The 27,791-nt window shown below is 38.0% G+C and overlaps 1 protein-coding gene and 1 pseudogene across 1 annotated transcript in view; one reads left to right on the forward strand and one right to left on the reverse strand.

Annotated features, from left to right (window-relative positions):
- The first annotated feature begins 1,534 nt into the window (after positions 1–1,534).
- LOC127237073 (vomeronasal type-2 receptor 116-like) overlaps positions 1,535–27,791 on the forward strand; it is a 48,472-nt gene continuing 22,215 nt past the window's right edge. Inside the window, exons 1-4 of the mRNA XM_051205109.1 lie at positions 1,535–1,755; positions 9,363–9,642; positions 15,851–16,195; positions 18,552–19,364. Coding sequence (XP_051061066.1) covers positions 1,535–1,755; positions 9,363–9,642; positions 15,851–16,195; positions 18,552–19,364 — 1,659 coding nt within the window. The remainder of the gene's footprint in view (positions 1,756–9,362; positions 9,643–15,850; positions 16,196–18,551; positions 19,365–27,791) is intronic.
- Positions 9,087–9,611, reverse strand: LOC127237129 (60S ribosomal protein L23a-like; annotated as a pseudogene).

Raw genomic sequence — 27,791 nt, forward strand, 5'->3', positions numbered from 1 at the left:
GGACAACAAAGATCAAAGCCCTCTAAATTCATAGACTTACACATATATGAATCTACAGAGACTGAGGCAGCATGCACAAGGCTCGCAAGGTTCTGTATCATATGGTGTTGTAGAGCTGAAATGAGAAGTGGACACTTGCCTTCATAGCTAACAGTGATGACTGTGTGAGGCTGCACATCACGGTGTTGTGAAATGGCCTGTCAAAGAACACATTTCAATGACAAAAGAGGGATGTATGTATGTATGTATGTATGTATTTATGTTATATACACATATATACATATATATACATATATATGCAGAGCAGCTAATAGTAACACACATTGATCAATTGAAAAGGGCTTTTTATATATTTTAAGGATTCCAATAACCAAAATTTTGGAAGAGTATATATAAAGAACATATATTTATTTATTTATCTGTTGAGAATAATTATATGACTTCTCCTTTCCCCTCCTCCCTCAAAGACTGAGTATACATAACCTGTTCTTTTGAAAATCCATAAATTCTTGTTCCTTATGTAACATACATATAATAACATTTGATTTGTCTTATACTCTAATTATCAAAAATATAAAATGGAAGGATGAAATGACATCAAGAGTATTTCTGATAACTAGTATTAGAGGAAAGAGGAAGAAGTGTAGAGATGAAGTGTTATTCTATTTAGTAGTGATTTGTTACAAAATGTAGTTGGGGAGAGGCTGTAGCAAAGTGTACAAATAGCAGAACATAGTTCACTGCTTGGGAACCTCAGTACTGTGAATGGGTAAGGAGGGAAATGATGGTCTATATTTCTCTGAAATGTCCTTACTCCTCTCTACATCTTCATAATTATAGCTCTAAGGAGAGAACAGACAAGGAGTCAGAATAGATACAAGATTAGTGTGCTTCTAAATGGCAGACACTAGAAACTGACATCAACACTTCATCCTTGTGTGAAAGAATTGTATGAAATATTGGAAGTGTGTGCTTTGTGGGGTCAACTATGGCTTTTTCTCACTTGTTCACACTTCCCCTATGTGTCTCCCCAAACAGCAATCCAAAACAAACCAGCTGGGTTGCTGACCTACAACTCTGTCTCAGGCTATCATGCTCTCCAAAGTCACTGTGGACCAGGATGAAATCATAGAGGTGGGGAAGAAGGAAAGACACAAACATGTTTTCACCAGCATAGAGGATGCAGGTGCAGAGTCCCAGGACTGTGGGATCCCCAGAGCACATACATGTATGAGATGGAAACAGAAGCAAGAAAAGTCAGCACATTCAGGGTCACTCAGGTTACAGTTAGATGAGAATCTAAGCACCTGTCTTACCCTCACTTGTCTGGTCTGTGCTTTTGTCTGTTACCTTGTCTGGCATGAGAACCATAGCCTACATGCGCCTGAAAGCCTGATGCAACATCAGGAACCAGCTGTAGCTACTGTCTTCTCTGACCGTGTTAAGGTTTGAGCCTGTTGCATGACCTAAGCCAATAATCTCCTTGGGTCAGCATAGTTGCAGGGCATTGCCTCTGTGTAGTTCAGATTCTGTCATGTTCCTCCTTTTGATTTGCCTCTTCCTACTCCTGCAATATTTTTTTACATTAGGAAAAACAACCCATTATAATTGTTTTGAGAACTGGAAGCCCATCACCTACATGAAAGCTGACATAATCCTAGGTGCATTTATCCCCATTTACTTTAAACTAGAAGTACAACAGAAATTCCAGATGCCATTTGAGACAAAACTGAATCTAAGTTTCGATCTTATTCAGTAAGTACTTGTGTGACTGTGATGAAGTTGTTCTGGCTACATGACAGTGCATGTTCATGTGTGTGCATGTAATTCCTTTGAGAATAATGAACTGTATGTACAGAAGTGTGAAAATTATTGCAAACTTTCCTTCCTCATGCATCTACAGACATTTGTTTTCTTCTTCTTTATTTTTTCTAGTCAAGTAGAGATCAAAAGGGAAAATACCAGCTGTTGTGTCTGACCATTCTATGAGGCACCTATTGATTCTAATATGGGAAAGAAAGGTCCCACCCTTTTCACTAGGGAATGTAAATGTCTTCTGTTTGAATGTCTGTTTCTTTCCACAGATGCGGGGTTTCTGATAAATCCCCATGCCTTTAGAATGTATTTCAGCATCTCCTACCCCATGTGTTCGGCATTGATCTTTTTAAAGGATCTCAGAGTTTGGACAATGTGGACATGTTTATTACTTATTTAGTTTTTATTGATATTTTACTGCATTGTTCTGAAAATCACATCCATCGTGCTCGATATTCTGTCTTCTATTTAATCAGTGGTGCTTGGATCACTTTCCACTGTATTTTTATTGGCGGTTTTGTGTTTTCCATTTACAACAATTTTACCTGTTCATCCCCTCACCAAGAATTTCAATTTATCTTTAGGACTTGTCTTTCTTGGTATTGAGTCTTTGACTTTTATTGCTCCTTACTTGTCCCTCAGCCTTTGTTTGCATGTACAGCATTGCACCTTGTCTCAATGCCTAGTTGAATTCACTTGTTTGTTTCTATCTGCTTTTAGGTCATTCGTCTTTACTTTTTGATTACTCATCTGGCACTGTATCTCTGTGAGAACACTAGAGTTCATTTTTTTTTGTTTAGTTATGATAATATGAATGAGTTATTTTGGCATTGCTTTTTATATTTTCTGTTGCTTGTTTCCGTTGCTATCTTTTGTGCCACTGTTCATTTTAAAATCAACTCTAGATTGGGATGATCTTCTACTGAGAAAAATCTCCTTGAAAGTTCAACACATTCCCTGCTGTGTGATCACAAAACAGACTTCCAGGTCTGTATCCTGGTAGATGTGTCACTGAGTATGTGAAGAATAAGTCTCGAGATGCCTGATTTCTTTAGCACTTAAAATTTTCTTAGGAATGCTTTCATGGGATAAAAGATTGTAGTCCAGTAGTCCACTACAGCAGGAGGTGGAAGAAATCCCAAAACCAGGAAAAGGAGAAAACCTATCCTCAAGGATAGGCAGTAGGGAGGAAAACTTGACCTGTTAACTAACAAGAGCACTTGTCTGGAATCTGTCTGATCTTCCATAGGTGGATCCAAGTCTTAACTCCCTGAATTTAAATTAGGGTTTTTAAGTTACAGATAGAGATAAAAATTCTAGATATATTATCATGACCACTCTCTCTTAATCTACACTTAATTCCTCATTGTAGAAGAAGCATTTAATCAGTATCTATAGTGGTAAACTCATCCTTTAGAGCTATTGTAAAACCTTGGGGACCCAAAGGAGGATACACACATGAACAATTTTTCCCTTGTACCTCTGTCCAGATATTGTATATGTATATCATATTGTATTCAGAACAATAAGTACCAATTTTAAATCTATACTTAGAAAATAATGAAAGGAAATTTAAAATTTGTTCTTTGGCTATGGAAATAGCAGGCAGTGTTTTACCAAAGCTAGATCAATAGCTATCAAAATGCAACTGCTTAATAAGATAAAAATCTGTACCTTTGAAATATTAACTCTCATTTCACATAACTTAAATAGCTTAAACAGACCTTTGCAGCTTGCATTTACCAACCTTAAATTACTCCCCTAGACCCTCAGAAGTCATGTCAATTTTAAATCATTTTTCCATTCAATTTTTAACCAGGAGACATATATGGTTGCTTGATGGGATCAATGATTGCTTCAGTTTGATTTTCATTTAAGTCAATTTTGTGAGATTATCTTTTTCAGTGTGAATCTTGTCAGTGATTAACCCTGTCTGTGAGTCTGCTTTCCTCAACACATAGCCTATTAGCTTAGAAAAAATAATTTTCACATATGATAGGGACAGATGATGCAGTTGCAGCCTTGTTGGTAGGAGCTGAGTAAGTATCCTTGCTCCTGCTACAACTTGCTATCAACACTACAGAGACCCAAGGAGGACAAATCTCACTAGGAAACATAATCCAAATTGCCTCTGTATTGACAAGACCTACCTGAAACCAGGGAAGCCAGTCTGGGATCCTCTGTGGTGACCTGTATGTCTGTTCGGAGTACAGGTTGTCTGTCTTTGGATGATACATAAGACACCATTAGACTTTGGCTGCCATCAGGGCAGCATCAGCCATCAACCATGGCACTCATGAGACCTGAGCCATGTCTCTGTGGAAGAGGAACTTGGGAAAATGACCTATCTTGTCCAGGCAGAGTAGGACATTCAACACAACAGTGTCCAAAGTTTGGGCAAGGACCTAATGTTGGGTGAAGCTTATGCCAGTTTGTGGTCCAGTGATCAGCAAGACCACAGTTTATGTAAGATCCAGATGTAATCTGTTTCTCCCATCTCATTTATGTATAGCCTCAGCTGCTAATTCCAGTAGCTTGTATTTTTGTCTACCAGGGGAAGCCTTTATATTAAATTCCTTAAGTCCCATATTGAGCTGATCTCTCTGAGGTTTTTGAGGGATATGGCATAATTTATTAACTATACCTTATTTGGAAAATTTTTTTCTTATTTTTGGTGACTTGCTTCAGACTTGTCCTTGATGACATATATAAAAGGCTAAATCTTGTCTCGCTGTAAATGAATTGCATTTGTATTCACCATAGTAAACAATATACATCTGAACACATGACAGAATCTGATCATTGATAAAGTGACTGACCATTAACTTGCATGTCTTAATTATTTTCTACTGTTTACAAGTTAGTAGTTTTTATAAGATTAGAATTTTACAAAGGTATCCATGTTAACTTTGACCTTTACAATTTTGATTAAAGGTTGATTGTAAATATTTTAACATCAAAATAAAACCATAAAATAAAAATACAGTTCAGATAAACTCTGGGAACATTAATTTTGTGGTCAATAATAGTATATTTTACAGAATATGTTTCTTATATTACTTATTTTATTAAAATACCTCATGATTAACATAGTTAGCAAAGACAGAAAGTGTGTAAGTCTATCTTCATGTCAGTTTGTGGTGGCCTGGATAGACTTTAGAAATTTATACGCTTTATTTAACAAACATATCTTAATTATTAAACACATTTTGTTCTTTATCTACATTTTCTACATGCCTAGTGTTGATCAAGTTAGCAATGACATAACTGATCAGACATGGGTTTCTAAATCAGTTTCTGCTATACCAAATAGACTCTTAGACCCTTAGGAATTATAAACCTTCATCTAAGTTTTATCTTCCAGAAACAAGAATCAAATCCAAATAACATGTACAGTATGCTGGGACATATCTTTTTTTCCTCAATAAGAGTTGACTCCAAGTTACACATAAGCATGTTCTAGTTATTTTTTTAGCTTGTCAAGTATTTTTGTTAAAAATTTCAACCTGACTGTAAAAGATTTTCCTGTTTTTTAAACCATATCCAATGAATTTATAAATCCACAGCTACAGAAACTTTAGGAAGTAGTCTTACAAATCTAACATTAATTTTATAATTTACTAAAGTTTTAGGAATATAAGGAGTAGAATAGTAGGCAAAATCCCTACATGGGAAATACTGCTTTTCATATACTTAAACCACACAGTGTCTCTTCCTGTGCTATTGTGTTTTGCTCTCCTTCTGTCTTTGATCCTGGTGGCCAATCAGACACAGAACAGACATGGAAACAGCCTAGATGTCTATCATTGATGTCTATATTGAACCTGTGATACATGTACACAATTGAATTTAATTCAGCTGAAAACTCAAAGAAAATTATGAAATTTGCATTTAATGGATGGAGCTAAAATTTCTGTTCTGAATTAAGTAACCCAGACACAGTAAGAAAAAGCCAATTCTTTCTCAAATGCAAAAAACTCAGTGGTAGATACAAGTTGCTTGTTTTAAATTGTTTGTTAATATTGTTCATATATATTAAAACATCACAAGCTATTTCCATTAGCTTGGCTATCCCCCAAAATTCAATGGTAGAACCTGTTTGATAAGAGAATCACAGAGTTGAGCCATAGGACATGCAGAATCAATGTGGGCCTGACATGGAAACTGTATTCTTACCTGTTAGCAACCAAAGTGGATGGTGGGAGCAGGTGCTGATTTGATGAAACCATATTACATGCATATATGACACTAGCAAATAATGAAAATATACATGCTCTGCTAGATTTAATGGAAAAAACCTTTAATCAATTTTAAAATAGAGACATGAAGATGATGTATAGCAGAAAGGAATATCCGTGTACTGAGTAATTTCAGATTTCCAGCTGTACATATGGAGGGAGGTCAGCTGACAGTGTGAACTGTGTCCTTTCTTTGGCTTATATAGCTCCTGAGTCTTTATTGGGTGAGTGTCTGATGTTGACTAGCTTGTGTTCAACAAGCTCCTTTGAACATCAGAGCTCTGTAGGCACACTGAGTCATGAATTCTGGGGGCTGGCTAGATATAGTCACTGTCCCAGAACACCCTAGGACATCTGCTGTGATTGCTCTTTAGCTGGAGGTTGTCTCCTTTGTGTCTTGAGATTGGAAAACCATGTTAGTGCCACAGACTACCTCAGCCAGGTGTGGGAATCTCTGGGATTAGGGTACTTGATGATCAGGTGGATAAGGATTTGCCAGTAACAAATTGAGACAAATACAGAGGAAGTTGGATTTGAGTGAATTTTGCAGCTTTTAAGCAAAGCCTTTTATAATAAAACTAATATCTTCTCAGTTTTTGTTCAGTGAAGCACTACCCAGATGACGTCATCATTATTAGGCACAATAAAACACAACTTATCCAACAATAAATCAGAAAATCATTTAATGCCAATCACAGCTAACTGCCTATAGTAAGATCAGATTAATAAATGTTTATGGTCAGTTTTTGTTTAACATTTGTTGCCTAGCTCCTGTTAGTATTTTGAAACAGCTATTTTGACTCTTATTAAAAAACTTTCTTTACCAAACATTTAAGCTCACCCTCAATTACTCATACATACACATATGTACAGTCATATGAAATTTTATTGTTGGAAAGTCTTCTTTAATTTATTATTTTTTCTTATTTTACATATCGATCCCAGTTCCTTCTCCTTACCTCCCTCCCTCTCATGCCACCCTCTAGAATCCCCCTCACATCCCATTCCACAGAGAGGGTGATACCTTCCAGGAGGGATCATCAAAATCTGTCAAATCATTTGGAATGGGTCTAGGCCCTCCCTCTTGTCTCCAGACTAAGGTAGTAACCCTCCATGGGTAATGTGGTCCCAAAGTCCTTTCATGCACCAGAGATACATCCTGGTTCTACTGTCAGAGGTCCCTTAGACTGCCCAGGCTTTCTAACTGAGACCCATGTTCAGGGGGTCTGAGTTGGTCCAATGCTGGTTTCCCAGCTATCAGTCTATGGGTCCATGAGCTCCCCTTTGTTTAGGTCAGCTGTCTCTGTGGGTTTCTGTAGCCTGGTCTTGAACCCTTTTCTCATGACTACTCCCTCTCTACAACTGGATTCTTGGAATTTGGATCAGTATTTACCTGTGGGTGTCTGCTTTTGTTTCCATCAACTACTAGATGAGGGCTCTATGATGGCATATAAGTTAGCTTTCAATTTCAATATCAAGAAAGGGTATCTAAGGTATCCTCTCCACTGTTGCTAAGATTGTTAGTTGTGGTCATCCTTGTAGTTCTCTGGAAATCTCTCTAGGGCCAGTTTTCCCTTCAGACCTACAATGGCTCCCTCTATTATGGTATCTCTTTTTTTGTTCTTGTCTATTTGTCCACAGACTCAAACTTTCTGGTCCTACATATTCTCTTTTCCTCCTCTTCTCTTTCTCCTAACTACCTCTCTACTCACTGCTCCCCCCACTCCCAATATGCCCAGAAGATCTTATTAATTTCCCCTTTTGTGATGGACCTGGTATGAATCTCTTAGGTCCCTCCTTGTATACTAGTTTCTCTGGTGGTGTGAATTATAGGCTGGTAATCCTTTGCTCTATGTCTAAAATCCATACATGAGTGAGTACATACCATGTTCCTTTTTTTGTGACTGGGTTACCTCTTTTAGAATGCTTTCTTCTAGTTCCATTCATTTGCCTGCAAATTTCAAGATTCCATTGTTTTTTTCTGCTGAGTAGTAGTCCATTGTGTAAATGTACCACACCTTCTTTATCCATTCTTCACTTGAGGGACATCTAGATTGCTTTCAGGTTCTTAATATTACAAGCAATGCTGCTATGAACTTAGTTGAACAGATGTGTTTGTTGCATGGATATGGATCATTTGGGTATATGCCTAAGAGTGGAATTGTCTAGTCCTGTGGCAGACTGATTCTCAATTTCCTGAGGAACTGCCAGAATAATCTTCATAATGGCTGTACAAGTTTGCGCTTCCAACAGTCGTGGAGGAGTGTTCCCCTTTCTCCACATCCTCTCTAGCATAAGCTGTCATTGGTGGTGTTTTTTTTGTATTAACCACTCTGACAGGAGTAAAATGGCATGTCAGAGTTGCTTTGATTTGCATTTTCCTGATGACCAAGGATGTTGAGCAATTTCTTGAGTGTCTTTCTGCTATTTTAGATTCTTCTATTGAGAACTCTATCTTCTATCTTCAGTTCTGTACCCACTTTTTAATAGTTTTTTTTTTTTTGGTGTTTTGGTGACTAGTTTCTTCAGTTATTTGTATATTTTGGAGATTAGCCCTCTGTCAGATATGGTGTTGGTGAAGATCTTTCTCAGTCTTTTGGCTGCAGTTTGGTCATGTTTCTTTTGCCTCACAGAAGCTATCTATTGGTGAGAGTGGTGTGTTGAAGTCTCCCGCTATGTGTGTGTGAGGTTTTATGTGAGCTTTGTGATTTAGTAATGTTTCTTTTACGAATGTGGGTGCTTTGTTTTTGGGGCATAGATTTTCAGAATTGAGACTTTGTACTGATGAACTTCCCCTGTGATGAATATGAAATGACCTTCTTCATCTCTTTTGATTGATTTTGGTTTGAAATTTAACTTGTTAGATATTAGGATAGCTACACCTGCGTGCTTCTTGGGTTCATTAAATTGGATGATCATTTCCCAACCCTTTACCCTGAGGCGGTGTCTGTCTTTTAAGCATAGATTTGTTTCTTGTATGCAGTAGAAGGATGGATTCTGTCTTTGTATCCATTCTGTTAGCCTGTGTCTTTTTTTTTTTTATGGTGAAAAAGTGTGTATTTGGAATTAGCCAGCTGGACTCAGTTTAAATGATCCCAATTTTGTTGGCAACATCCAGAGCATCATAATCAGGAGTCAACCGAACATACACCTTCTTCTCTTTGTCAGGCCTTATGAGGGTGTTGACCTTGGCCACATCAATGTCATAGAGTTTCTTCACAGTCTGTTTGATCTGGTGCTTGTTGGCCTTGATGTCCACAATGAACACAAGTGTGTTGTTGTCTTCTATCTTCTTCATGGCTGACTCAGTGGTCAGAGGGAATTTGATGATGGCATAGTGGTCAAGCTTGTTTCTCGGGGGAGCGCTCTTCGAGGGTATTTGGGCTGCCTCCAGAGCCGCAGCCGCAGGGTCTTGGGCCGCCGGAAGGTGGGTGACGTGCAGATCTTCTTTTTGTGGCTGTGGACGCCTTTCAGCACTGCCTTCTTGGCTTTCAAGGCCTTAGCTTTAGCTTCGGCTTTGGGAGGGGCAGGAGCTTCCTTCTTCGCTTTCGGCGCCATCTTGGCGAAAAGTAGCCTGTGTCTTTTATATGTGAGTTAAAACCATTAATATTGAGGGAAAGTAAGGCCCATTGATTGTTAATTCTTGTTTGTTTTAGATTTGTTGATGGCAGTGGTTTTGTGAGTATATTTGCCCCACTTTTTCTTTTCGGTCCTGGTAAAGTGGGATTATCTATTGTGTATTTCTTTGTGAGTGTAGTTAACTTTATTGGTTTAGAGTTTCCTTCCAGAACTTTCTGTAGTGGTGGATTTGTGGACATGTATTGTGAAAATCTGGCTTTGTCATTGAATATCTTGTTTTCTCCATCTATAGTGATTGAGAGTTTTGCTGTGTATAGTAGCCTGGGCTGGCATCCATGTTCTCTTAGTATCTTAAAACATCTATGGAGGACCTTCTGGCCTTGAGAGTTTCCATGCAGAAGTCAGGTGTAATTTTGATAGGTCTGCCTTTATGTTACCTGGCCTTTTCCCTTCACTGCTCTTAATATTCTTTCTTTATTCTGTATGTTAGGTGTTTTGATTATTATGTGGTGAGGGGACTTTTTTTTTTTGTCTAATCTATTTGGTGTTAGGAATGCTTCTTGTACTTTCATAGGCTTGTCCTTCTTCAGATTGGGAAAGTTTTCTTCAATGATTTTGTTGAATATGCTTTCTGCACATTTGAGTTGGGCTTCTTCGCCTTCTTTTATGCCTCTTATGCTTAGGTTTGGCCTTTTCACGGTGTCCCACATTTTCTGAATGTTTTGTTTTAAGGATTAGTTGGATTTAAGATTTTCTATGGTCCATGAATCTATTTACTCTATTTATCTTCAGTGCCCGAGATTCTCTCTTTGGTCTCTTGTATTCTGTTGTTTATGCTTGCATCTGTAGTTCCTGATTGTTTACCCAGGTTTTCTATTTCCCACATTCCCTCAATTTCTGTTTTCTTTATTGTCTCTATTTCAGGTTTTGAACTGTTCGAATTGTTTCTTTCAGTTCTTTGATATATTTTTTTTTTGGGTGTGGCTTTCCTTACTTTCTTTTTTTTGGAGGTTAGAAATGGTAAGATATTTGATTTTTTAATTTTTACATATATTTATTTTATACAACCAAGTCCATTTAAATGAAAACAAACATTTATAGACAATATTTGGGAATTTGGGCGTCGTTCTTTCCAAACTACTTCCTGCTGCTAAGGGGCGCTGTCATGGGGGATTCTAAGAAGATGCAGAAATCCTGGCTGTAGTCTGTAAGGCTGCTTTGTCCAGCTGTTTTGAATGTAGGATCACCTGGTACTCTGTTTCAGGAGGTCTGGCTTGATCAAACCACATTAGTCTGGAAGGAATCCACATCTTTTCATTTTCTGTGGAAACAAAAATAGAAATCCTTTTCCGCAGTAACTTGTCCTTGAACTTAAATTTTGGAGTCAAAGCATTTTTTTTTAATTTAATTTATTATTTTCCATGTCGATCCCAATTCCCTCTCCCTCCCTCCCTCCCTTCCTTCCTCCCTCCCTCCCTCCCTACTTTCCTCCTTCACTCCTTTTTATTTTCTCTGCCCTCTCACATGCACTCTAACCACCCTCCCCTCCCATCCCTCCACCTCAATTCCATATGTAGGGGAATGCCATCCAGTTGGGGTCATGTAGATTTGACAGGTCATGTGAAGTAGGGACTAGGGCTTCTCTCCTGTCTCTAGATTAAGGAAGTTATCCCTCCAAGGTCTTTTTGTGAACCAGGGATACATCCTGGCTCCATTGTCTGAGGCTCCTTAGACTGCTCAGTCTTTCTGGCTGAGACCCATATTCAGGGGGCCTGAGTCAGTCCCATGCTGGCTTCCCAGCTATCAGTCTGGTGGCCCAATAGCTCCTCCTTGTTCAGGTAAGCTGTCTGTATGTGTTTCTGCCGCCTGGTCTTGTCCTCTCCATCTGCATCTGGGTTCTAGTTCAATTCAGTGTTTATGTATGGGTGTTTGCTCCTGTTTCCAACAGACATTAATTGAGGGCTCCATGGATAAGTTAGTTGTTGATCTCACTCTCCGGGAAGGGCATTTATGGTAGGCTTTCCACAGAAGCTCAAATTGTTAATTGGCAGTAGTCTTGTAGTTCTCTAGACCTTTCTCTGTGTTCAATTTTATCTTCAAACCAATATTGGCTCCCTCTTTTATGATCTCTCTCTCTCTCTCTCTCTCTCTCTCTCTCTCTCTCTCTCTCTTTCCTGTCTTCTATTCCTAACCAGACTCAATCTTCCTGGTCTCACGTGTTTTCCTCCTCCTCTTTTTCTCCTACTTCTCTCTCCATTTTCTGCCCCCCCACTTCCTCTGAGCTCTGGGGGACTTGTCCCTTCCCGTTCTGTGAGGGACTTTATATGAATCTCTTAGAATACACCTTATATCCTAGTTCCTCTGGTGGTGTGAATTATAGGCTGGTGATCCTTTGATCTAGGTCTAAAATCCATATATGAGTGAGTACATACTGTGTTCCTCTTTTTGTGACTGGGTTACCTCATTCAGGATGGTTTCTTCAAGTGCCATCCACTTACCTGCGAATTTCAAGATACCATTATTTTTTTCTGCAGAGTCATATTCTTTTGTGTAGATGTGCCACATCTTCATTAACCATTCTTCAATTGAGGGGCATCTAGGTTGCTTCCAGGTTCTTGCTATTACAAATAGTACTGCTATGAACATAGTTGAACAGATGTCTTTGTTGCATGGATGTGGATCCTTTGGGTATATGCCTAAGAGGGGGATTTCTGGGTCCTGTGGTAAACTAATTCCCATTTTCCTGAGGAACCGACATACTGATCTCCAAAATGGCTGTATGAGTTTGCACTCCCATGAGCAGTGGAGGAGTGTTCCCATTTCTCCACATCCTCTCCAACATAAGTCATCATTGGTGTTTCTAATTTTAGCCATTCTAGCAGGGGTAAGATGGTATCTCAAAGTTGTTTTGATTTGCATTTCCCTGATAGCTAAGAATGTGGAGCACTTTCTTAAGTGTCTTTCAGACTTTTTGATTTCTTCTATTGAGAATTCTTTCTTCAGTTATGTACCCCATTTTTAATAGGGTTATTTGGTATTTTGTTGACTAGTTTATTGAGTTCTTTGTATATTTTGGAGATCAGCCCTTTGTCGGATATAGGATTGGTGAAAATCTTTTCCCAGTCTGTGGGCTTCCATTTGGTCTTGTCGACTGTGTGCTTTGCTTTACAGAAGCTTCTAGCTTTCCTTAAGATATTTGTTCATTTCTTGCATTTTTTGTTTGGTCTTTTCCTCTATTTCTTTCAATTTTTTGTTTGTTCTTTCTTCCATTTCTTTTTAGGATTTTCTCATATCATATTTGAGGGCCTCTATCATTTTCATGAAGTTATTTTTTTAGTCATTCTCTTCTGCTTCATCTGCTGTGTTATATTCCGTTCTTGTTTGTGTAGAGTTCTTAGATTATGGTGGTGTCATACCGGTCTTTCTATTATTGGGTATTTTTTGTATTGCTGTCTTCCCATCACTTTTCCAGTGTGTGCAGATGGAGTCTCTCTCTCTCTCTCTCTCTCTCTCTCTCTCTCTCTCTCTCTCTCTCTCTCTCTCTCTCTTGCTCTCCTGGTTGGTGTAGGTGGGTCAGGAGTTGGATATCTATAACTCTGGATGATCCAAACTCCCTTGGAGGTCTCAAGCAGCAGCCACACAAAGGTCAATGATGTGGGGAAGGCAGGCTCAGGATGGTCTCAAGCACTAAAGCAGAGGGAGCCGTTATGGGGCCTAAAGATCAGATGAGTGTGGGCTCAAGGTGGTTCTGCATTGATAGGCAGGTCCACTGTGTTCAGAGCCAACCCAGGAAGTTCCAATTGGACCTGCACTCTGTCCCAACACTCACCCCGAGCACTGTGTCTAGCAGGACCAATGGTGGGGGGAAGAAGTTGTTGGGAAAGTTTTTTTTAATCAATTTTATTACTATTTACATGTATGAATGATGTGAGTGATTCCAAAAGCACTGATTTTCCTGGAGATGAATGCAGTCATGGTCAGTGACCATATCTCAGGAAATGATTTCTCATTTATTTCTTTTGTTTGAAAAGTCATCAAAGGCTTTCAGGAACATTTCATTAATACGAGAAAAGAATAGAAGAATAGAAATTGCCATGAAAACTACAGTCAATGTTTTTTCTAGGCCAAGAGTTTCACAACCATTTCAAGGAGAACTCCTTCTTTTGAAGTTTTCACCTCAGTCTGTGGAACTTGTCACACAGAATCTACTGGATTTGGTGTGGCTTGTTAGCATGGGACCAATACACACACTGACAATTGAAAACCTGTTGGGTATTAATCACCAGGCAGGGGGCTGCTGTGTGGGTCTCAGGCAGAATGCAGGAACCTCACAATCTTGGGTCTCTCTGCAATAATCAACAGATTCACAATTCCGTATTTTTTTTTTTTTAACCAACCCCATAGACTAAGGCTCAGGGGTTTCAGTCAAACTTCAGGATAACCCTCTGGGGAGACACTTGGCTTGTGGATGCCCAGGGCTTAGCTCTCTTTCTGAAATCCTTCCTAGATGAGATTACCTGTTGCCTGATCCCTCTGGTGAATAATTTTCCTATACTCCTGTTCTCTAAAATCTATGTTTTGTTCTTTCTATCATCCAGAACTTGTGGCAGACTAAATATAGTATAAATACCCTGTGGAATTTTCATGATTTCAATGTGTTATATTGTCAACTTTAAAACTTTTTGTATACTGAATTTTTTATATTTTTACTTTTTAATTAAAAAATCAACATACAACATATTTTGATGATATCCTCTTCCCTATACATCCACATTTAAAAGATAATTCTACAATTCCTCCTTCTTTTCCTACCTCTAACTCTATCCTGACTCCACAACCCCATTACCTCTCAGATCCATTGTTTATTATTATTATTATTATTATAAGGAAATATTCATACATACATAAATAAATAAATGTACAAATATTGCTCAGTACTGCTTTGTGTCATTGGAAAACCTTTAGCCTCAGCTCAAATTGAAAAAGAAATAATTTATTCTGGAATCAAATTTGAGTGATCATGGCCAGTGAACACAAACTTAGGTGAGCCAAGATTCCATGATTACTTAGGGAGGCAGATTCATGAAGATTTCATAGTCAGATATAAAGAAAGATGTAATTCAAATAGATTGGTGGAATTATGAGTGAGGAGGTCACAGGAAAGATGGGAAAGGCCAAAGATATTATCTGATGTCATTCTTATATTTTAAGTTGTGGAAGCCAGTGCTCTGCTAAGTTACTAGATTTTATTATAGGGGATTAGCTCACCTGAAGAGGTGTCCAAGAAATGGCTGTTCATGGTGCAACAGTTAACCTGGATTTAGGTAATGAGTTTCTAGAACTGCAACATTACAACTTCTCTGCACCACTGAGTTTTAAAGAGCAGACATGACTTTGTCCAGGACTTCTCATGTGTGCAATTATACAAGTATACACATTTATACTTATGCATACATCAATACATGTGTATTCTACAGAATACAGCCAGGATTTCTGAATCTTCTTCGAATCCCCCATGACAGCGCCCCATACCAGCAGGAAGTAGTTTGGAAAGAACGACGCCCAAATTCCCAAATATTATGTATAAATGTTTGTTACCATTTAATTGGACTTTGTTATATAAAATAAAATAAAAAAACATATGTATGCATTTATACCTATACATTAAATTATGTATGCATTCATATACATGTTTACATTTATACACATTATGCATTTATATACATATATATGCATACATGTATTATATATGCATTTAAACAATGTACATAATACTCCATGTGTATGTATTGATCATGCATTTATACACATGTACACATTTAAACAAACATATAAATTTATATACATGTTAATTTATATTGCTGAACACTTGATATTGAGAATTCTCAGGGCAGAGTAATTCCTCCCTCTCCTAATGGTTGCTAATTGCCAGTTTTCTGAACAACAGATTCTCTCTTAACAAGGCATCTAGCCATAAATCTCAATGTAACACAGATCTTCCTGCTGCCCATAGCTCTCTAAGCAGAATCTATGCTTCAACAGAACCCATGGCTCTGAGAACTCATGAGAACATGTGGCTCATGAGTTTTCCTATGTCTCAAATTCTGAGACTTTGTCAACCATTCCATGATGCTCCTGAGCTGTTAAGGGCTCATTCAAACTTACATGTCAGTAAAGAAGTCAGGGCTTAAAATTCTCTAATTTCCTGACTTTGCTAGGAGTTTGACAATAATGGCCTGACTGTGCTCATCATTATGTCCCTCATGTTTAGAGAGAGATGGAAAAACTATCAATATTTGCTGACTTTATACTTTGCCATTGAGGAGATCAATAAGGATGCCAACCTGCTCCCCAATGTGACTTTGGGATTCCACCTTTACAATGCCCTTAACTCTCACCGCAAAACCTTAGAAGGCCCTCTGATGTGGCTGTCTGGAAGGAGTGACTTTGTTCCTAACTACAAATGCAGAACTCAACATAAAGCTCTTGGAATCATTGTAGGAATCAGGCCTGAATTTTCTGCTGCAATAGGAACACTTTTGGAGCTCTATAAAATTCCACAAGTAAGTTAGTAAAATTTTGATATACATAGCCATGTAAGATACTTGAACAAAAGAAAACGAATAGTCTTTTTATTGCCTGTGAATTAAAATAGAAGTTAATGAATTACCTGTATACTGCTAGGATCAAAAGTGAAATGAATGTGGTGAAAACATGAGCAGTAAGTACTTGGATTCCTAAGAAGATCACTTAGTAGTATTCATTCTATCTTCAGTTATTGGCAAGATGTACCAGGATGCTTCCTAGATGAGTGCTGCTCACTAGTCATATAACTAACTGCTCAACGTTATAAACATCTCATAGTTCATCCAGTGGTCAATGATGGATAGATAGAGGAAGAGAGAGTCCAGACATGTAAGTAATTGTGTAACAATCCTCACTACTGAAAATGATGAAGGAATTAATGATCTTTCAAGAAAACAGATCTCTGACTAGCACTCACAGAGAATAACCACATTTGGTTCTTACAAGGCACTACTGAGGCAAAACAAGCATCATAAGGCATCAATACAAACAGAGAAAGCATTAGGTGAGCCCCATGCTTGGGAATTAATCAAAATTAGAAAAACAAACAGTGTAACTGATTATTTTTACCCAGTAAAACAATTCATATATGTATTGCATCCAAATGTGAGAAATCATGATATACATGATAATTTCAGTCTTTCTCACAGACTTGCATTTTATACTTTATACTAGGTGATGACTTCATCAAAACTATCATTAGGGAGGGATGAGGCAACTGTACTTGGTGATGTTCTCCCAGATCTTCATGCCTTGCTCTTTCCTAATCACAGGAGCTAAATCTAAGAACAAATGTGTTTTACCTTCCTAAAGCTAAGAAATATGATGTCATATGATCACAGTAAAGCACTTGGTAATATTTCTTGTAGTTCTTCTCTATACCTTATGCTCTGTCCCATTGCTATTGGAACAAGAGAAATCTGTGGTAACTTTCCAATGTACCCTTAACAGAATATTCATCACCTTTTAGCTTCTTCAGATCTCTTAATAACTTTATAGCCCATATTATTAGCAAAACCCATATTTTATCACATAGTGAAAAATGAAGCTCATCTTACAGGAGACATTCTCCTCACCAATATTAAGTTCCCTGCTTCTCTGAAGTGAATAATTAACTCACTTCCTATCTATGGTGGTGACTCAAAATTCCTATTTCTATGGACCACACAATTATGCAGGGAGATCTCAGAAAATACATTAGAGGTCAACCCATCAGAGATGAATATCTCATGGTGATAGACCTCTTTTAGCAAGTTGATGAGTGAAGTGATATTATCACCAGAGATGCACTTCTCATTGCCTTTATCGTTAAGACAATAAGGAATACTGCCTTCTGAGTATTTGCTTTCCTCATTGTCGACTTCTTGTGTGATGAGCACTTTCCCTCACATTACTGACTGCTTGAGGATTTTCCCACAGCACTACAATGTGTTATAGTTTCCCCTAAGAATTGGTGTATTGTATGACTCCCTGCAGCAATGTGAAGTTCTATCAAGAAGGTAATCGCAGTCAATACCCTGAATTCACTCTGGCAGAAGATAGAAAAGTGCGCTCCAAAGCTAACCTAGAAGTAACCTTAAAGCCAATCCTTAACTCTTTGTACCTATTTTCACCTCAGTTTGTTGAAGCAAGAAGTTGCTGCTTGCATTTATCCTTAGAGATGGCACAGGATGCAATCCTTAGAACCAATGGGCTCCTTTCAGCCAGCTACCATCTGGGGAAAGTGCTAACAGGAACCAAACTTCTCATGCTTCCATGTTTACATATGTTGCCCAGTTACCCAAAACTCCCTCCATTGGCTGGAGAAAAGTGGCATGCTGAGAAAAAGATGATACTCTCCTTGCTCCAGATTTTCACTGATGATAACTTTTAGATTATTTACCTAATCACGTTTAAGTAAATAGCAAAAGATACATATTCCTCTAGTAAATTTCCTTAATGACCTAGTCTTTACTGCTTAATTAAACTCTTTTAGATTAAAAAGTCCTTGGAAGCTTAAACCACTTCCAATTTGAGCAATAAATTAAGTCTGACAGTTACCTATTTGATTATGTGTTTCTACGACTCTGAAAAACTCTTCCACCTAGCTGTAGCCAGGGAACTGATGATTTTAAGTGTATATAAATTGGAAACTTATGCAGCATGACAGAAAAATAAAGAGCCTATCTCAGAGTGTGTGTGAAGTTACTATAGAAATATTTGACCCCCTTATTCACTTCTGAGAAGCACTTCACATTTGGAACCCTGGTTAGGGGCTGGAGCTGATGCTCTCTTAGCCCTGACAACCTAGAAACCCAACATCACCTTTTTTTTTTCTTTGCTTTGCTTCTCCAGGTCTCATATGGAGTATTTGATTCTGTTCTAAGTGACAAAGATACATTCCCATCCCTGTACCAGATGTCTCCTAAACACACAGCTCTAACCAAAAGAGTGATCTCTTTATTGCTACACTTTGGCTGGAAATGGGTGGGGCTCATTGTGGCTGAAGATCTGAAAGGAATGGAATTCCTCTCTGAGCTGAAAGCAGAGATTGCATCAGTAGATATCTGTGTGGCTTTTATGGAAAAACTCCCAACTAATTGGAACCTACAGATGATGTCTGGGGGTGGTTTGCTGAATTTGAACCAACATACAAAAGTAAATGTGTATGTATTCTATGGGGACAGAGATGATGTACTATTTTTCTGCATCAAAAATGGAATTATGTCAAAGAGAAAGAAGGTGTGGATCATGGCAAAGCCCCACTTTGTTTTCTTAGAGACTGTATTTTATGAGTGGAATATTATGATGTCCTTTTTTGAAGGAAGCTTCTCATTTTCAAAGACGAGAAATATCCCTGGTTTCAAACACTTTCTTGAGGCACTTACACCCTCCCAGTATCCAGGAGATCTTTACTTCCATAAATTCTGGCTGGACAATTTTTTCTGTTCACCTCCTCCTTTACTATGTAGAAATAATATACCCTGCCCGCTGAATGTATCTCTAAAGACTAAGCAAGAAAAAGATATAATGATCACTTCTGAGTCCAACATTTCCATATGGAATGCAGTGTATGCAGTGGCCCATGCCCTCCATGAAATGCTTTTGAGAAAAACAGAAATAGCATCTCACAAAGATACAAACCAGGACAGGCTTCTACCTTGGCAGGTAAGCCTACCTCATAAGGAGAGCAGGCAATCAGTACTTATATTATTAGTAAGTATTTCACTGTGGTCAAACACACAACACGTTTTCATGTTATAATTAAAAGAATAAGGCAAAGCATTGCTGACTTCGAGGGTCTTACCCCAGTCAGCACAAGCTTAAATAAGGAAATACGTGGAGGGAAGCTAGGAAAGATACTTCTCTGAAGCCTACTAGACTCCTTTAGCTTGGGAGAAAACAAGGAAACACAGATGCTTTCTGAGGGTAACTTTCACTTTACTTCATTAAAAAAAAATCCTCTCTGAAAACTCTGTCTCTCCTCTCAATTCATCAGCTTTCTCCTTATTAGTTTATCCTTTCCTTTCCTCTCTAGTTCTCTCTCTTTTGCTGCCTTTTGCTGCTGTCTTTCTTTTCTTTTGGTACTCCTGTCTGTTGTCTCTGCTGCCTCTGCCCTCTGCCTCATTCTCTGCCTCTGCCTTCTGCATCCCTTACAAGTCATTTTTCAGGACCCAACCCATATTCATAACACGTGTTAAGTCAGGTAGTTTCTCTCAGGCTAGGAATGTCTTATTGGCCCATTCATGTAGCTCTTTCCCATATACAAAATGACTTTGGAAATCAAGACTTAACAATAACAATTAATTAGCTGGAAGATAAAATGATTGTGAACCCCTGTGCTTCCATTTTTAAATGTTAATATACACTTTGGTACCCAGAGCCTAGGCCATATTTCCATACATTAGTGATAAGTGGATATGTTTGTGTTTAAACCATCCTGATATAAATTTAGGACTCACTAACTCATGAGAATTGATGTTCACTTTCAAATAGGTTTTGATTAGGAAGGTTACTGAAGAAGTCAAGTGAATTTTTCATTTAGTCAAACACAGATAAATAAAAGATGAACTCTGAATGGTTACTGTTTAATGTAGTTTTTGTTATTATGGATAGAAGTAATATTTGACATAGACTTTGGAACAGTTTGTGAATATGATTTCCAGGGATGTGCTATAAGAAAAGTTAGTGTTTTCTTGTACATACCACAATACGTAAGCAACAGTTCTTTAAATCATGAGTTGATAATTAGGCTATGCAACATTGAATCTCAGAAATTGAAGTATAAACCCATTGTATTAATTTAAATATGCAATTAAGTAATTCTGGAGGGATGATGCAGCAGATAGGAGCACTTCCTATACAGTCAGGTTTGGTTGTTAGCACTCACATTGTGGCTCGCAACTCTTTATAACTTTATTCTAAGGAATGTGACAGAATCTTTTGCCCACTGAATAATTCAGTCATGCTGTTTGTGAACATGCATATGTTACATAATTAATAAAATCCAAGAGACAGATATTGAAATTCAAGTTGAAGGTAAGAAAAGCAAAGCAGCCAGCCACTAGAGAGTTCTGATGTCTATCAAGCCTGGGGCAATTCTATGCTCAGCATGACTGCAGACTGAATGAGCTGTACTCCTGTCTCCACCCGCCTTACATTCCTCTCTAGTGCTGAGATTAAAGGTGTGCACTACCACTGCCCACGTGTGTGGCTGCTGGGAATAAAGGTGTGTACCGCCACCTTTGGCCTCTATGTCTGTGGCTAGCTTTGCACTCTGATCTCCAGGCAAGCTTTATTAGGTCATAAACAAAACATCATCACATTCCCCATATTTGTCTAAAATATAAAAGAAGGTTATAGCTAATAGAAGAAAAACTGTATTAAATAAGTAAAATACATATATACAATATATAGGCAATAAATAAGCACATAAATAATGTCCACTCCATTTGCATTTGAGAATTCAGAGAAAATACTTAATTACATATCCTATCTTGGTGAGTCCAAATGGTTGTACCTAATTCAATTTCTATTCTAATTTGTGTCATCAAATCATCTTGTAATGTCAGTCAACCTTTTACACTTTACACCTTTCAGGTAGTTTCATTTTGGAGTCAAAGCATTTTTTTAATTTAATTTATTATTTTACATGTCGATCCCAGTTCCCTCTCCTTCCCTCCCTCCCTTCATCCTTCCCTCCCTCCTTCCCTCCCTTTTACCCTCTCTGCCCTCTCACCTGCACTCTAACCACCCTCCCCTCCTATCCCCCCCACCCCAATTCCATATATAGGGGAATGCCATCCAGTTGGGGTCATGTAGATCTGACAGGTCATGTGAAGTAGGGACTAGAGCTTCTCTCCTGTCTCTAGATTAAGGCAGTTATCCCTCCATGGGGGATATGTTCCCAAAGTCCTTTTGTGCACCAGGGATACATCCTGGCTCCACTGTCTGAGGTCTCTTAGACTGCTCAGTCCTTCTGGCTGAGACCCATATTCAGGGGGGCCTGAGTCAGTCCCATGCTGGCTTCCCAGCTATCAGTCTAGTGGCCGTTAGCTCCTCCTTGTTCAGGTAAGCTGTCTGTATGTGTTTCTTCCGGATGGTCTTGTCCTCTCCATCTGCATCTGGGTTCTAGTTCAATTCAGTGTTTATGTATGGGTATTTGCTCCTGTTTTCAACAGGCATTAGTTGAGGGCTCCATGGAGAAGTTAGTTGTTGATCTCACTCTCCGGGAAGGGCATGTATGATAGCCTTTCCACGGAAGCTGAGATTGTTAGTTGGGAGCAGTCTTGTAGTTCTCTAGACCTTTCTTTGTGTTCAATTTTATCTTCAAACCAATATTGGCTCCCTCTTTTATGTTCTCTCTCTCTCTCTCTCTCTCTCTCTCTCTCTCTCTCTCTCTCTCTCTCTCTCTCTCTCCTATCTTCTATTCCTAACCAGGCTCAATCTTCCTGGTCACACATATTTTCCTTTCCTCCCCCTCATTTTCTCCTACTTCTCTCTCCATTCGCTGCCCCCCCCCACTTCACCTGAGCTCTGGAGGACTTGTCCCTTCCCAGTTCTGTGAGGGACTTTATATGAATCTCTTAGAATACACCTTGTATCCTAGTTCCTCTGGTGATGTGAATTATAGGCTGGTGATCCTTTGCTCTAGGTCTAAAATCCATATATGAGTGAGTACATACTGTGTTCCTCTTTTTGTGACTGGGTTACCTCATTCAGGATGGTTTCTTCAAGTGCCATCCACTTGCCTGTAAATTTCAAGATACCATTATTTTTTTTTCTGCAGAGTAGTATTCCATTGTGTAGATGTGCCACATCTTCATTAACCATTCTTCAATTGAGGGGCATCTAGGTTGCTTCCAGGTTCTTGCTATTACAAATAGTGCTGCTATGAACATAGTTGAACAGATGTCTTTGTTGCATGGATGTGAATCCTTTGGGTATATACCTAAGAGGGGGACCCAGTTACTTACTTTTGCAACAAAGTAAACTACATGTGGAGTTTCTTCAGTGGTCATCATCTTCTCTAAGTAGATTGGTGCTACCTTGAGAAGACCAATCTCACTGTCAAAAAACAAACAAACAAAAACCAAGAACGAATGTTATTATAGCATCTTAAATGGCATATTATGTAGATCTCTAAGTGTTTGAAGATGACATGTCTATTTAAAATATATTTGTTTGACCTTGTAAACATATCAATCATGACTACAAGTTTAATTGTAATAGCTGACTAATTATTAACCCACATTTTCTTGTTATCCTAAACAGTTGGTAAGAATAACTTTCAAGAACACTTTCTACTACATTTTTAAATGAGTTGTATTGGTACAAAACCTTCAATAAGTTTAGAAATATATGTACAATACGTGTTAACAAAATTAACCTCAAATTTGTATCAATTACAAAATTTGAATACAACATATAAAAGTCTAGTTCAATGTGAAATATTTAAAACAATTAGTTGCTCTTTAGAAGTAGATTCAATAAGCTTCGTCTTATCCTATCATATCTGTATTTCCCTTCTCTCTTTTCAAAAGAAGAACCTTTTATCTAATCTCCTTTTTTAAAAATTTTTCTGACCATGACCAATAACCACTTTATAATATCCCCATAAACAATGGCAAATATCCATGACCCAATGAACAATCAAATCTATCCACTCCTCCCCTTTGGCATGTGGACATCATGATCTTAAATTGCTTCCTGCTCTCTGGGGGGGGTGATGGCATTTTTAGGGGATCCTGAAAAGAAAAAATTAGGGTTAATTGTCAGGTCCTTGGAGAGGTAGCTCTATTATTTGTTGTCCACTCTCTGTAGGGCTTGTCTCAAGTCCTGGCTAGAGTAGTGTATGAGGCTGATCATCTCAACTAACTAACTTGAAATTGTTTAGAGCAGTGTCTGTGGACTGAATCATCTCAGTTAACCACCTCGGAACTGTTTTGAGCAGTGTCTGTGAGCCTGTATCATCTCAGCTACCCATCTCAACATTGTTCTGATCAGTATGTAGTCAAAAGCCGATCTGTTGTGGGGTGCTGATGTCTCCCACTATCAGTGTGTGAGGCTTTATTTTACTTTGATTTTAGTAGTGTTTCTTTTACGAATATGGGTGCCTTTGTATTAGGGGCATAGATGTTCAGAATTGAGACTTTGTACTGATGAATTTCTCCTGTGATGAATATGAAATGACTGTCTTCATCTCTTTTGATTGAATTTGGTTTGAATCTAACTAGTTAGATATTAGGATAGCTACACCTGCTTGCTTCTTGTGTTCATTTGATTGGAAGATCGTTTCCCAACCCTTTACCCTGAGGTAATATCTGTCTTTGAAGCTTAGATGTGTTTCTTGAATGCAGCAGAAGGTTGGATTCTGTCTTTGTATTTGTTTCTGTTAGTCTGTGTCTTTTTATAATCTAAAGTAAGGCTCATTGGCTTGTTAATTCCTGTTTGTTTTAGATTTGTTGTTGACTGTGGTATTGTGAATATATTTGCCTTGCTTTTTCTTTTGGGTTCTGGTAAAGTGGATTTATCTATTGTCTATGTCCTTGTGTGTATAGTTAACTTCTGTGGGTTGGCGTTTTCCTTCTAGAACTTTCTGTAGGGCTGGATTTGTGGATATTTATTGTGAAAATCTGCCTTTGTTATTGAATATCTTGTTTTCTCTGTCTATAGTGATTTAGAGTTTTGCTTGGTATAGTAGCCTGGGCTGGCATCTGTGGACTCGTAATATTTGTAGAACATCTATCTAGGACTTCTGGCATTGAGAGTTTCTATGGAGAAGTCAGGTAGTTTTGATAGGTCTGCCAATATATGTTACCTGTCCTTTTTCCTTCGCTGCCCTTAATATTCTTTCTTTATTGTCTATGTTAGGTGTTTTGATTCTTACTTGGTGAGGGGCCTTTTTTTCTGGTAAGTGTCATACTTGTATTTCTATTGTTGGGTGTTTTCTTTTATTGCTGTCTTCCTATCGCTTCTTTTAGTGGGTGCAGATGGATTTTCAATTTGATTCCATTGGTCTACCTGTCTATTTTTGTGCTAATACCAGGATGATTTCAGAACTATAGCTCTGTAGTAGAGCTTAAAGTCAGGAATGGTGATGCCTCCTGAAGTTCTTTTATTGTTTAGGGTTGTTTTGGCTATCCTGGATCTTTTGTTTTTCCATATAAAGGTGATTATTATCCTTTCAAGGTTGGTGAAGAATTGTGGTGGGATTTTAATGGGGATTGCATTGAATCTATAGATTGCTTTTGGCAAGATTGCCATTTTTACTATGTTTATCCTACCTATCCAAGAGCATGGACGCTCTTTCCATTTTCTGGTATCTTCTTTAATTTCTTTCTTTAGAGCCACAAAATTCTTGTTATATAGGTCTTTTACTTGTTTGGTAAGCATTACACCAAGATACTTTTTGTTGCTTGTAGCTGTTGTAAAGGGTGATGTTTCTCTGATTTCTTTCTCTATCTCTTTGTTGTCTGAAAAAAGTAGGGCTATTGATATTTTTCTGAGTTTATCTTGTATTCTGCTAGTTTGCTGAAGGTGTTTATCAGCTGTAGGAGTTCCCTGGTAGAGTTTATTGGGTCATTTATGTAAACTAACATATCATGTGCAAATAGAGACACTTTGACTTCTTTCTTTCCAATTTGGATTCCGGGATCTCCTTTTGTTGTTTTATAGCATTAGTGAAAACTTCCAGTACGATATTGAAGAGATATGGAAAGAGAGGGTAGCCTTGTCTTGTTCCTGATTTTAGAGGAATTGGCTTAAGTTTGTCTCCATTTAGTTTGATGTTGGCAGTTGGTTTGCTGTATATTGCTCTAATTATGTTTAGGTATGTTCCTGTTATCCCTGATCTCTCCAAGACGTTTATCGTGAAAGGGTGTTGAATTTTGTCAAAGGCTTTTTCAGCATCTAGGGAGATAATCATATGGGTTTTTCTTTTTCAGTTTGTTTCTATCGTGGATCACATTGATAGATTTTCGTATGTTAAACCATCCCTGCAATCCAGTGATGAAGCCTACTTGGTCATGGTCGATGATTTTTCTGATGTATTATTGAATTTGGTTTGCCAGTATTTTATTGAGTATTTTTGCATTGATGTTCATCAGGGATATTGGTCTGTAGATTTCTTTCTTAGTTGTGTCTTTGTGAGGCTTGGGTATCAAGGTTATTGTGGCCTCATAAAAAGAGTTTGGCAATGAACCTTCTGTTTCTATTTTGTGGAACAGTTTGAGGAGTATTGGTATTAGTTATTCTTTTAATGTCTGGTAAAATTCTGCACTGAATCCATCTGGCCCTGGACTTTTTTTCGTTGGAAGGCTTTCGATGACTGCTTCTATTTCATTGCGGGTTATAGGTCTATTTAAGTTGTTTGTCTGTTCTTGATTTAATTTTGGTAAGTGGTGGTTATCCAGAAACTTGTCCATTTCCTTTGAATTTTCAATTTTTGTGGAATATAGATTTTCAAAGTATGACCTGAAAATTGTCTGGATTTCCTCTGTGTCCGTTGTTATGTTCCCCTTTTCGTTTCTGATTTTGTTAATTTGCATGTTCTGTCTCTGCTTTTTCATTAGTTTGGGTAAAGGTTTGTCTATCTTGTTGATTTTCTCAAAAAACCAATTCTTAGTTGCCTTAATTTTTTTGTATTGTTTTCCTGGTTTCTATTTTGTTGATTTCAGCCCTCAAGTTGATTATTTCCTGGGGTCTACTCCTAAGGGGTGAGTTCGTTTCTCTCTGTTCTAAGGTTTTCAGTTGTGCTGTTAATTCTTTTATGTGACTATCCTCTGTTTTCTTCATATGGGCACTTAGTACAACAGACTTCTCTCGTAGCACTGCTTTCAGGGTGTCCCATAAGTTCGGGTATGCTGTGTCCTCATTCTCGTTGAATATTAGAAAGTCCTTAATTTCTTTCTTTATTTCTTCTTTGACCCAGGGGTGGTGCAATTGCACATTGTTAAGTTTCCATGAGTTTGCAGGTTTTCTGCTATTTGTGTTGTTGTTCAATTCCAATTTTAAAGCATGGTGGTCTGATAAGGTACAGGGGACTATTCTATTCTCTTGTATCTGTTGAGGTTTGTTATGCCACTTAGTATGTGGTCGATTTTAGAGAAGGTTCCATGTGGAGCAGAGAAGAAGGTATATTCTTTTGTCTTTGGATGGAATGTTCTATAGATGTCTGTTAACCCCAGTTGAGACATAACTTCTGTTAATTCTTTTGTTTCTTTGTTGAGTTTCTGATTTGTGGTCCTGTCTAGTGTTGAGAGTGGTGTATTGAAATCTCCCACTATACGTGTGTGAGGTTTTATATGAGCTTTGAGTTTTAGTAGTGTTTCTTTTACGAATGTGGGTGCCTTTTTATTAGGGGCATAGATGTTCAGAACTGAGACTTTGTGTTGATGGATTTCTCCTGCGATGAATATGAAATGACCATCTTCATCTCTTTTGATTAATTTTTGTTTGAAGTTTAACTTGTTAGATATTAGGATAGCCATGCCTGCTTGCTTCTTGGTTCCATTTGATTGGAATATCTTTTCCCAACCCTTTACCCTGAGGTAATATCTATCTTTGAAGCTTAGATGTGTTTCTTGTATGCAGCAGAAGGATGGATTCTGTCTTCGTATCCATTCTGTTAGCCTGTGTCTTTTTATAGATGAGTTAAGACCATTAATGTTGAGGATGAGTAAGGATCATTGATTTTTGATGCTTGTTTGTTTTAAGTTTGTTGTTGGCAGTGGTGTTGTCAATATATTTGTTCTGCTTTACCCTTGGTTTCTGATATAGTTACATTATCTGTTGCCTACAGTTTTGTGGGCGTAGTTACCTTCCTTGGGTTGGAGTTTTCCTTCCAATACTTTCTGTAGGGCTGGATTTGTAGATATGTATTGGGAAAAATCTGGTTTTGTCATTAAATATCTTGTTTTCTCCATCTATAGTGATTGAGAGTTTTGTTGGGTATAGTAGACTGGGCTGGCATGGTATTCTCTTAATACTTGTAGAACATCTATCCAGGACCTTCTAGCCTTGAGGGTTTCCATGGAGAAGTCAGGTGTAATTTTGATAGGTCTGCCTTTACATGTTACCTGTCCTATTGCCTTC

This window comes from Phodopus roborovskii, unplaced genomic scaffold (assembly GCF_943737965.1).
Source record: "Phodopus roborovskii unplaced genomic scaffold, PHOROB, whole genome shotgun sequence".
NCBI classification, from domain to species: Eukaryota; Metazoa; Chordata; class Mammalia; order Rodentia; family Cricetidae; genus Phodopus; species Phodopus roborovskii.